We start from the raw sequence: 12,548 nt of genomic DNA, 5'->3' as shown, positions 1-12,548 counted from the left end.
TCAGATACTATGGAGACAATATCAAAGAATCAAGTTTGTAGGTACTGCCTGGAGCCAGCCTCAGACCCTTTTCCAGCTTCAGACTCAAGCAATGTCTGCTGATTGGTCTGGATAATAAAGTGACACAGCAAGAGTCCTCTGTGGACTGGGTTGAGCCAGGGTGAGAAAGCTAGCCATCAAGGATGCAGAGTCCAGATTTCTGGGCTATGTGCTTCAGAGCAGATTTGGTCCTTGCCAGATTTCTGTAGCCCCATTCTTGAATTCAATCAAAGCAAAGAAGCCAACCTTTGCTATTAAGAAAGATGGGGTACACTCTTCGCTTCCTCCAAATGAGGAAAAGGAAATCTGCTGCTTTCAACTTCATGACCTTATTCCTATGCTAAAATATGCAGCATGGTAACAGAACTTGAATTTGAATATATGAATAGACTCAGAAGATTCTAATGGGTGTCCTTGCAATGTGTGAAGCACACACGATGCTCACCCTTAAAGCTTTGTGTTCTGGGGTAAATTAACTAATCAGAACAAGGTGGTAATAGTAACCCCAACGGAAGGACAAAATCCTGATAATTTTAGATGTGAAACTTATAAATTTATGTTAACGTCTAAAATTATGTTTATGTACAAATGTTAGTTTTACTGTGTAAGAAAACCTACAGAAACAATAATAAGCCTCCCCTTCACCTCTGGTCTGAAAATCAATGGAAAAGCCCAGGTGGCCAATGGCACACTCATTCTCTCCAGAACATCCTCATCTCCCTTTGGGGATACCCTCATCAAAGCAACTCTAAATAATGAGTACTTAATATTTTCAAAGCATTTTCCTCTGATAGCTTTTGGCAGTGTTCATTCTACTCTCTACTCAACCTCCAAATTAAACAGTATATGTTCTTTCAACAGTCCACAAAGGTTAATTAAGATACTGTTTTCTCTGCTGTGATTAGAACTATGTTAACTCATCATGGTAACACTAGTTAACTTCTGCTATATAGTATAAAAGTGGAAATAATTTGTTATCCGCTAATAATCTTTTACAACACAGGATTCATGGGGGAAGGGAAGATGGAGGGGGAGGTGGGAAAAGACCTGTCATGGGAGAGGTTTGGCAACAATTAGGCTAGTTTATGAAGACCAGTACTTTAGGAAGGGCTTTAGAAGATTCTAGTCTGATAAGGAAATTCTAGGCTTTATGTTTCTGATGAGAATTCAATCAGGAACAGAGGATTCTCTGTTTTGTAAAGAACAATTTAAGTGGGTTTTTTTTGTAAAGAACAGATTTAAGGTGTTTTTTTTTCTCCATTAGGATTAGCCCATTATTGAAGAGAGAATGGAAATTTTATACTAACACATCCTCAATGACTACTTGTTTCCCTAGTCCATGAAGTTCTTTCTACTATGAATCCCCTCACTAGATATATTAGGTACTTTTCATGTCACTGTGACCAGGACCTGACAGAAACATCTTAAGGAGGAAAGACATTTTTGCTCATGGCTTCTGAGGGTTCAGACCATGATTGGTTGGCCCCATGCATTTGGACATAACATCATGGCAGAGGGAAGCATGAGGCAGAAGAAACAGAGAGTGAGGAAGAGACTGCAGGCCAGGTCTCACCTTCAACACATGAGCCTGTGTATGACATATACTCAAAACATAATACTACCATTGGCATATAGTTGGTCTTTTCTTCTCATATCTGCAGCTGAGCCCATATGGCCCCATAAATCCTTCCAACATGGACCCCTGGAGCTGACAAAAAAAGAAGAGTTTTATTCTCCACCCTACCCATGAGCCCTGGGATATGGGTGTCTGATCGAACCAAACATTGACACCTGCAAATGAGAATACTTGGGGCTTCTGGGAGTTCCTGGAAAGGCCCCAAGCTACATACAGCTCCTAGGATAAAGAGGGGGTGCCTGCTGGCACCAGACGAATTTAGATGACCAGCTGTCCAGCAAAAGACAGGGGTGGAGAGAGAGGACCTGGAACACAGGCTACTCTGGACATCCAAACCCAGGAAAATAGCTTTAAAAGTAACTCAGTACCCAAACAGCTTGCCTAGAAACAACAGCTTACCTGCTGATGCTAGTCTCCTGGAGAGGACCAGCAAAGGGTAAGGGAGAAAAAGGAATGTAGCAGCCCTGAAATTTGTACCACTCAGCACCACTTACTGGGAATGTCTTCTGTTGATCTGGGGAGAGGCCAGTTTAATCCTGGCTCTGGAGTCTAACCATCTTGATGTATTCAATGTATCTGGGGAAATCCCATTTTTCCGACCCACTGCCCCAACACAGACCACCAGAAAAACCAGTGTTCTACAAACTGAATGTGTTGTATCAGTTTAGAGGTGACAGGTGCCTGTCTCACCTGAGTCTTCTTTCTTAGGGACATTTTCCGCCACCTATTGATACAATCATTTAGGCAGTTTATCATGAAATTCTCCTGGTAACTTCATTTTCCACCCCATCTAGCTGTGGGTAAGGTGGAAGGAGGAGGTACTTGACAAGAAGCACTTGGCCAGGGGCCTTTCACATGACTACGCTCAAAATCAGATTCCTTCTCTTGAGAATTTCAGTTACAAAACGAAAGAGAGCTTTCCAGATGAGGACTGAAGGAAAACTGCTGGCCTACGAGATACCACCATGAGCTAGAAGTAGTAAGGGAGAAGGCCATAGAGAGAAGTAGCCTTATTAGGAGATCGCATGGCCCAAGAAGGAACATAACAGAAAGAGAAGACAATCTTCAGCGCTGTCTCAGTCCCTGATGGCTTTCTGGTATACCAGGCTTGGTCTCTAATTGATCCTTGTGATGACATTTTCCTGTCTCCACACAGAGTTGGGCAACTGCTTTATGGTAAAGGGAAAAGGAGCACCATTATGAGTGGTTTGTTTCCTGAAACATATCCATCTTCAAAAGCTGGTTCTTGTTGTCCAAATGACAGGCTTTCTTAAAGGATACTTCCCCAGCTCCTTCTTGTTCACTCAAAGAAGTCATAGATGAGACAGGAGACAGAAGAAACCCAAGTGCAGGCACCATCAGTGAGAAGGGGGAGAGTATTGGGAACTGGATCAGATGAGAAGAACAGAGTAGCCATAGGCATTGAGGAATAGGTGCTGAGTGTGAGGAGTTGAAGCCAGAGCGCATGCTCTGCAGTCCTAGTGTGCCTGGTTGCAGAAGCAAAGGCTGCAGTGGGAGCACTTGGGAAAGTGAGCAAGCAAGAAAATAGCCTACAAATGGAAAGTCAAGGACAAGCAGAGGAACACAGAGAAAAATATGAAGGCATGTCAATAATTCGATGCATAGATAGTCTACAGAATTAAGAAGAATGATGGAAGGGGTGAGCATGTAATTTCTATGAATGAGAACTATCATGCCATCCAAGACTGAGGTACCTGGTGTTGTCCTTCATAATTATTTAGTAAAATCTTTGAAGCACTTGATGTTTGCAAAATGCTTCTACTGGGACAGAATTTATACATGGGGCCTTTTGCTATAGTTGAAGATCAAGGAGTTCTTTCTCTTTAACTCTCAGCTATTTGCTACCAGCTTTGTGTCAGGACTTCAGACTAGATTCTAGAAGTGCAGTTTAGTTTCCCTTTTAAAAAGTGTCTTGAAAAGTTGGGCACCAGTGGCACATACCTGTAATCCTAGCTACTCAGGAGGCTGAGGTCTGAGGATCATAGTTCAAAGCCAGCCCAGGCAGGAAAGTTCATGAGACTCTTATATCCAATTAACCACCAGAAAACCAAAGTGGCACTACGGCTCAAGTGGTAGAGCTTTGTGCTGAAGAGCTCAAGAACCACGTGCAGGCCCAGAGTTCAAGCCCCACAACTGACCAAAAAAAAGTGCCTTGAAAAGTAAGGGAGGGGCAGACACTGTTCAAAAAGAAATATACATACTACCGGACATATGCAACCCTTCTGTATATCACCTTTACAATAAATTGTTTTAAGTATCTTGAAAACAATGTCTTGAATAAGTTAGGGACCACAACCCTACTACCTTCTTTACTGGGTTGATGGGGGCATGGTCAAAGGACAGAGGAAATGAGCTCATGTTTTATCCATATACATCCAGGAAGCTGGGTTACCAGGAAGAGCCTCCTCGCTCACATGCCTTGCTTTGGTCCTCCAATATTTCTTGTGAGTGAACAAGGAAAGTTTGACCTGAACAACTAGAAAATGATAACAACAACAACAACAACAGTAATAATAATACAAAAGAAAACCTTCTTGGTCAGTCTCAAGTTGAACCAAGATATTAGAAATAGTCTATATTATTACAGTCCTATGATTCTCCCATAGTTATATTTCTAGAGCATCTTTCACATACATACTGCTCGTCCTTGCAAAGTTACTGATGAGCAAAAGTAAGAGAAAAGTCCAAAAGGGGATCAGTAGTTTCTCAAGTCCTTTCCACCCCTGACCCCCTATCAACTAGTTGTGTGATATTGGACAAGTCATTTTCCCTCTGAATGTGAACTTTACAATGTGTAAAATGGGAAGTCAGACATCTTCCAGCTTTTGCATTCTGATTTGGTTAGGAGATGTGAAGCAGAGCTGCTACTCTACTCTTCTCTGAAGGAAGCCTTGCTATTTAATTATTGTGGATCATGGTATTTGCATATTTGACATCTGTGGCTTTGACTATTCCCAGAGACCCCAGAGGTCTTTGAGCTGCAATAATCTGTTATTTTGCAGAAGCGTGCTGTGTGAGCCTGGGAGGTAGGAATCAGTCGCTTGTTTAATGAGAGAAATTAGCATGCAGGCAAAAATCCTTTCTCCATGAGAGTTTGTTACATGTATGCTGGAGTCTCCCAGGCCATAATTCTCCCAAAGTACCATAATGATAGTCATACAAGTGAGGATTATTCTCAATATGAAGATGTCAACACTGCTGCTTGCAAATGTCAGGGTTTATTGTAATGTAGATACAAGTTTCTCACATGACCTCACTCCACCTCCATCACTACCATGTCCTCCATGAAGGGTACTTTATACACTTCAGTGGTGTCACAACAGATAGTTGTGATACACAACAGAGAGCTCCTGTTCCTCTTTTATTTATGTATTTATTTTGTGCCAGGATTAGGGCTTGAATTCAGAGTCTTGCCTTCTCACTTAGCTTTTTATCACTCAAGACTGGAACTTTATCACTTGAGCCACATCTCAACTTCCAGCATGTAACTGATAGGAGAAAAGAGTCTCATGGACTTTTCTGCCCGAGCTGGCCTCAACCCATGATCCTCAGATCTCAGCCTTCTGAGTAGCTAGCATTACAAGACATAATCCATCACACCTGGCTCATTCCTCTTTTATTGAATCTACAACAACCATACCCTTCTCCAGTGTGCTGGATTTACATGTGGATGGATAGATAGAGAGAGAGAGAGAGAGAGAGAGATACCTGGATACTCTCCTCTTGAGAATAAGATTTTCAGTAATGAAATACCAAATTGTCTTACTCATTATTTATCCCATGTTGCCTAAAAATGTACTTAGTATATAGCAAATCTTTAACAAATGTTTGTTGAATGACTGAGCACCTTCTATTAGAAAGCACTGTGCTAAAGGTTCATTTTTTTCATATTTGTATTTGGAACTCATCACTCCCTTGCAAACATGTAGATATTATTATTTCTATCATTCCAACAAAAAAGAACCCTTGAGTTTGGACAGGTGACTGCTTCAGCTTTATGAAGATGGTGAGTGATGATTTGCATCTGTTCACTAGGTTCCAAAGTCCATGTCTTTCATCCCACCACACTCTAAGGGGCACTTTTGAATTCAGGGGTTCAGTGCTGCCTTACATCTTGATCATATTTAAGGGACCATGGTCATGGCAAGAGTTCCACACTGCCAGCAAGGCAGGCAAATAAAGCTTCTCAAAGGGCTAGAGTTGGAAAGAGGGATTGTTCCAAGTATCACACTGTTCCTTCCAAGTGCCCTGGTGGTTTCCATTTCAGTTCCCAGATTGGTCTTGCAATTAGCAGGGCCTCTGTAAGAGCTGGGTTCTTTCTAACTGGGATAGAAAGTTGGGACTGGAAAGTAAGCATTCATGATTCCGTTAGGCAAGCCATTTGAAAAGCCACTCTTTTTTGGATCCCAATTTTAAGCTGAGACTGGAAGCAGCAGGAGCTTTTTAGAAATGCACATCTCAAGCTTTACCCTAAAACTTCTGAATCATAATCTGTACTTTAGCAATTGATAAGCACATTAACATTTAGGAAATATAATCAAAGGACCTTTGGGGATCTATTATTTCATGAGTTTAGGTAAGGACTCTTCATGCTGAGCAAATTACTAGCATTTTTAATTAAGGTCACACAGAGATCCAGGTAATCTGCTCACCCAGACAGTGTGTTCTGAGACTATTGCTAATTCACCAATACTGCTATGAAGTACATTATATGCACTAGGTATACAGTATCTTCAATCATCAAAGTAGCCATGCCAGAGAGATACTATTCCCATAAGGAAATAACCTCATAGATTAGTACCCAAACAGTGGAAGAGCTGGAGTTCTAAATTAAAAAAAAAAAAAAGATCAAAAGGGAGGAATAGGGATGGGAGAGTAATATAGGGGATGAGAGACATTGTACATTTGTACATATGCTTGGAAATGTCATAATCAAACCTTTCTGGTACACTAACGTTTGCTAATAATAAAAAAGAAGACCCAAAGGATCAACTATATTGAAGACAATAAAGTAGTAGAAGGGAGTAAATGGGAGCATGTTTGTTTGTTTAACCAAACCTTAGACTATCTGGATAAGCATTTCAAACTTCTGGAAGCTGGCATACATTTGGAAGAAATATCAAGTAGTTCACAAGCTCATTTACACCAAGATATTATACAAACAAGGCACAAATAAGTTTGAGGAAGGTGTAGTCATACTCGAAAATCCTATTGCGTAATTGATTATTAACAACAGAATGAAGGAATTGGAACCAAGCCTCTGACTCCCCCAAAACAATAGGTATTGAATCAGAGAGACCATGGGTCTGTTGGTGAATTACAGGAAAATTGTGATCTTCATATCATTTAATACCTGGCACTATACTCTCAGATACTAATATCACTATAAATGTGTGAAATTTCAGTTAGCCTTCCCAGCCAGGGCCTGGTCTTCATTGATATGCATGAACTCTCTCTTCAAAGCATATATAAATGGATGGTAGTCTCTAAAAGGAGCAGGTTTTTACTTACGCTAACAAATGATTATCCTTCCCAGCAAAATGACTAACCAGAGCTCTAATAAATCAATTTGTCAATGTCTATTTCCCTTCAGGAGACAATTGTCCTTATTCCTTATTTTTTTGGGGGGGGCGGGAGGGCTAGTGCAAATATGATTTGTAACAGAGCACCCACTTCCATGGTTCAGAAAGTCTTAGAACTAGAAGTAGCTGCAGAACAATCTGACTTTACCTCCAGGCACAGGAAAGTATTGTTATTCCTACTTGGCATCTGAGAGAGTTTAGTTCAGAAGTTACCAAATGACTTGCACAAAGTCACACCACTGGGAAGGCAATGGGTGAGAACCCAACCCTTTGGGAACTGCGTCCCATGACTCCACCTGAGAAGCAGCGCTTTTGGAACACCTCATTTTGGGGTCTACGGTTTCCTTTCCCATGGAAAGTAAAATTAGCAAGTTCCTGGAGCAGTGTGACATGCTGCCCGCTTTTATTTTTCATATTATCTCCTGCTATTGCTCATTGCTTGAGGAGAGGAACAGGAAGTAAGAAACTGGAAAGTCTGCGCATTCTGAGGCAAGCCTTTCCGCTTTCTCTTTTCAAAGCTACCCACCTGACACAAAGACAGTGTCCAATTCACAAGAAGGTTCCCATGGAGAGACGCCTTAGGACAATAGACACAGTAGACCTGTCGAAACCTGCAGTGTCTGAAGGACTGAATGGAGTAGTAATCAGGGAAGCATTTCAAGAGTCCTGGGCTGTGCAGAGAAAGAACCACCCAGAAGATATACTTTCTCCCACAGTTCCTAAGAGGCTTCTCCGTCACTAAATACCCATATTTTGGAGTTTAGACATGAAACCTGACAGGAGGCTGTGACCTTGAGAAGCTTCGCTTCTCCAAGACAACCTCCAGATTCTGACTCAGATGAAGCTACCTCATCTCACCTGACTCACCAAACCTTGCTCCATAAAATAGCCTATGGACAGGTGAAGAGATTGCCAAATTTCAATCAATTGTTCAATATCCAGATTGAAAGAATGGTGCCTGCAATTTGGCTATATAACACAATATGGTACTGGATGAAAAGCCAATGCCACTTACTTTCTTGAGACTCTTCTGATTGGGCTATGGCTATTCTAGTAATAATAAGGGTTTGGCTTCAAAGCTCAGAGCCCTTGATGGGAAATGAGGAGGAAGGAGAAGCCCAAGCAGTTTGCTGGCTCTTGCTTGCTTGCTTACAACAGTCTCCAAAGTCTGATTAAGACAGAAGTTTTGTCAGCCATCATCTCCCATTTCAATTGCACACAAACTTTCTCCATCCTGAGATCCTGTCATAGGATTCCTCCTTGCCCAGAAAACTTAAAGTGAGAAACAGAAGGAGAGTTTGAAAGCAGGGCCTGTCCAGTAGCATCTGCTCATCCTGCATGCCTGTGATGAAACCAAAGTTTGCTATTAACACAGTCACAAGAAAGAGCTTTGAAGAATAGTGCAGAGGAACAGAAAGAGATGGCAGAGGGTGGGAGAGGGGGCGGGGAGGCCGGGTTACTTACACTGTTTCATCATTCTTGAATTCCAGCTCCCCATATGCGTCTTCAAAGTCCTCACCACCACCCTTGGCTGTCCCTTCCACTGTCCTAAAAGGGATGATGACTGTGCCCCGAGCACCAGAGGTCCGCAGAACCTTGACCTCCATAACACCAATACTTTCACTGACATGAATGGTATCACATTCAAAAGTGAAGATGCCCGCATGGTCATCATCCAAGATGGTAACCGTGGCCACACAAGGGGAAGCGAGAATGGCCCGAGGCAAGGGAAGACTGTTGAGCATGATGGGAGGCATTCCCTCCTCCACTTGTTCCTCTTCTACTCGGACATTGCTCAGCCTCACAAAAAAGTGTTCATCCTCTTCAAAAATGTCATCGTCAATGATGCCCACGGAGAACTCCTTCTGGGTCTCTCCTGGCTTCAGAACCACAGTGCCCTCTGTGAACTCGTAGTCAGCTCCTGCATTGGCAGAACCGTCTTCTGTTTTGTAGTCCACATACATGGTTCTGGACATGTCTCCTCCTTTCCTCACCACAGTCAGGAGTACAGCCCCACAGTTCTCCAAGCACTGATAAGAACACGGGTCAAAGAAGACCTTGGAGACAAAGTCCTCGGGCTCATCGGTGTGCACCTCGCTCATACTGGAAGTCTTCTTGGCTTGCTCTGCCGCATGCTTCTTCAAGATATTGCCTGCACCGGTCATCATTCGGGTGGCTTGGATCCGGTAGAAGGCGCGGCTCTTCTGTTGGTGGGAAAGAGCATAGTAATTGGCCATCTCTACCAGCTGATCTAAGTCCTTCTCTGGGTGTTTTTGTTTCAGATCCTTGAGAATACGGATCATCTCCCTGCGAGACTCATCCACCTCCTTCCCTTCCAAGGGCACGAGGTTCCCATCTAGGAAGTGGGAATTCAGCATTTTCCCATCCATCTCAATGCCCTTCGGGTGGTCACCCTCCGTCTCTATGATAATCCCTCGGTGTTTATCTGTGCGGTATTTTTTGTGCATGTACTTGTAGAAGAGCAGTCGTTTATCTGCCACCCAGGCCAGAAGGACACACACTGGAAAGAAGAAGAGAGTGAGGAGGCCTTCCCAAACTTGGACCACCCCGGGAGAGAAGACTGCCAGGATCATATAGAGCCAGATATAGGCAAAGATACTCCAAGCAGCAGTGACAAAGAAGACTCGCAGGTGCTTGATTTTGCGAGTCTCTCCATCAGGGATCACGTAGACGCAGATACCAATAATGATGAACATGTTGAAGGCTGCACTGCCTACGATGGTAGAAGGTCCCAGGTCACCAGCAATGAACCCATGGCCGCACACCTCAATTAAAGAAAGCAGAATCTCTGGAGCAGAAGAACCCAGGGCCATCAGGGTCAGGTTAGAAACAGTCTCATTCCAGACCCGAATCGTCGTTGTGGTGGTCTCTCCATTGGGCTTTTTGATGGTCACCTCCCTCTCTTGAGAGGTGATGACTTCAATAGATGCCATGAAGCGGTCAGCAATGATGGACACCCCAAGGAACATGTATATCAGGGCCACGAAATAGACGATGACCCTGGCAATCTTGTCCCCCAGGGAAGGGTTCTCTGGATACCAGATGGGTAAGATGACCCCCTCTTTGCACTCCGACGACCCTGAACAGGACTCATTGTTCGGCCCTGTGCTGGCCACATCTTGCAAGCCACCAGCCTCTGCCCGAAGACCATTCAGAAAGAGCACAAAAGTAACCAGCCCAAAATGGAGGAAGGCAGAGGTGAGAGGCTGCAACCTTAACCACGCCATACACAAGACTTAGATGCTCACTTCCACCGCAGCACCAAGGGTCCAGACAGGCCTGAGACCTAGGGGGAAAAAAAATAACAAATGAGAGAGGCAGGAAAAGGCTTGAGGAAAGAGGGGTACCACATAGCAGGTTCCCACCAACACAAATGGATGGTTCACCTCAAGCGACATATTGTGCTGACATATGGGCCTGTCTCTCACTTGGAAAAATAGATGTCAATGGGAGGCACTAATCGCTGCTCTGTCCTTACAACCATCTGGTGGAGACCCAGTTGAAGAATGGCTTGAAATCGCTGAGGCTACTGGGGATGGAAACCCAAGAGATGCACTTCTAATCGTTTCTTCGGCCCCACTGTTGCCTAGAACCAACCTAAACTAGGATTCCTACAGCCTGAATCTTGGTCCCCACTTGCACTGTTTCTAGAGTTTTTAGTCTCCCTTACTGGACTGTGATCAGACTAGAGAATTTTACTTAACACAATTGCAGGAGTACTTACGGGATTGAGTGTTTTGTGGGATCATTTCCCCTTCTCTCCCCCACCAAAAAATAGAATATGTTTGCTGTGAGGTTTGCAGTAAATTCTTTCCCCCAGTGCAAAATTTTTGGAGGCAAGCTAATGAGATTTCTTAGGAAACAAAGAGAATTGATTCCTTGTGAAATGCTGCATACACTTTGGTAATCTAAAGCTGTGGCTTTACCACAGTGCTAGCCCAAGATTCAGTCCACAGCAGCTGCTGGTCTCCAGTAAAATGTGTTAGGAACAGCTTAGATAGTCAGTTACGGGAAGAAAGAGATCAATAAGCCACATAAATTCCAAACCCAAATATGCAAAGGAATAAAATAGTAACAAAAATGCAAACGGATCTCAAATATCTTTTTTAAACTGGAGACAGATTTGGAGGTATCACAATCATCTGCTGACCTCAGGCCACTAAAAAGAGATCGTGAGTTCAGAAGAACAGGAGGCGATCTAGTTGAAACTCACCTTTCTACTCACTGCCCAGGGAGAATATGATTGGAAATAAACATGCAATCGCTTTTTAAAAAATAATAATAAGCTGATGTTAGTAGTTTATACCTGTAATCCTAGCTACTTGGGAGATTGAGATCTGAGGATCATGGTTCAAAGCCAGCCCAGGCAGAACAGTCTGTGAGACTCTTATCTTCAATTAACTAGCAAAAGGCCAGAAGTGGAACTGTGGCTCCAATGAGAGAGCACTGACTTTGAGCCAAAAGGCCATCATGATGCCCTGAGTTGAAGCACACACAGTACTGGCACACACACACATACACCAACACATACACAGTAAATAAATAAACAAATCTAACCTGTCTACTTTTCCCCTCTTCTATTCTAGTTATAAAGGGATGCTGATTTACACTTGTATGGTACTGTAAAAGATTCAAAATCTTTATTCTCCATATCTGCTCCTCTTTCTCCATTTCCTATCTGTAGATAGTACTTTTAGTTACCTGGCTAGTCATGCCAGAAATCAGGTGTTTTCAGCCTTCCTCTATCTCCTGTCCCGCCTAAGTTCTATCAACATTCATTCCATCTTCCCTGTCACTATCATAGCCCAAGCCAGAATCACTCTTCACCTCCCAAATGAACTCACCACTCCAACTCTTGCTAGAGAATGGAGTATCAGTTCCACCTTTCCTCCCATAGCCATAATAATCTTGGAAAAACAAAACACTGAAGCATATCAATTCCCTATTTGAAGATCTTCAGTAGTTTTTTTCTAGCTCTTGATCTGAAGACTAGATTCCTTATTATGACCTGCAAAGCCTTGTTTGTACTACCCCTTCCCTCTCTTCCCACATCATATCTCTGTTACCTGCTCTTTTCATACTTCAGAAATGCTTTTCCTTCCTACCCCTGATTCACATTAAGTTACTACCTACCTGAGGACCTTCACACATGCCATTATTCATGCCTGAAATGAGTTGCTTTTCTTTGCACCCCTGCTCTTTTTTATTCTTTCAGTTCTATAGTTGCATGCACTTTTCTTTTCGGTATT

The 12,548-nt window shown here is 43.0% G+C and overlaps 1 protein-coding gene across 1 annotated transcript in view; it reads right to left on the bottom strand.

Moving 5' to 3' along the window:
* The window catches only part of Slc8a3 (solute carrier family 8 member A3), a 141,685-nt gene that overhangs the window by 109,494 nt on the left and 19,643 nt on the right, over positions 1–12,548 (bottom strand). Inside the window, exon 2 of the mRNA XM_042692605.1 lies at positions 8,743–10,585. Coding sequence (XP_042548539.1) covers positions 8,743–10,526 — 1,784 coding nt within the window. The 5' untranslated portion in view covers positions 10,527–10,585. The remainder of the gene's footprint in view (positions 1–8,742; positions 10,586–12,548) is intronic.

The sequence above is a fragment of the Dipodomys spectabilis genome, unplaced genomic scaffold (genome assembly GCF_019054845.1).
Source record: "Dipodomys spectabilis isolate Male_0828 unplaced genomic scaffold, ASM1905484v1 ptg000157l, whole genome shotgun sequence".
Lineage (NCBI taxonomy): Eukaryota > Metazoa > Chordata > Mammalia > Rodentia > Heteromyidae > Dipodomys > Dipodomys spectabilis.
The sequence above is the reverse complement of the archived record's forward strand: the minus strand, read 5'-3'. Positions and strand labels throughout refer to the sequence as shown.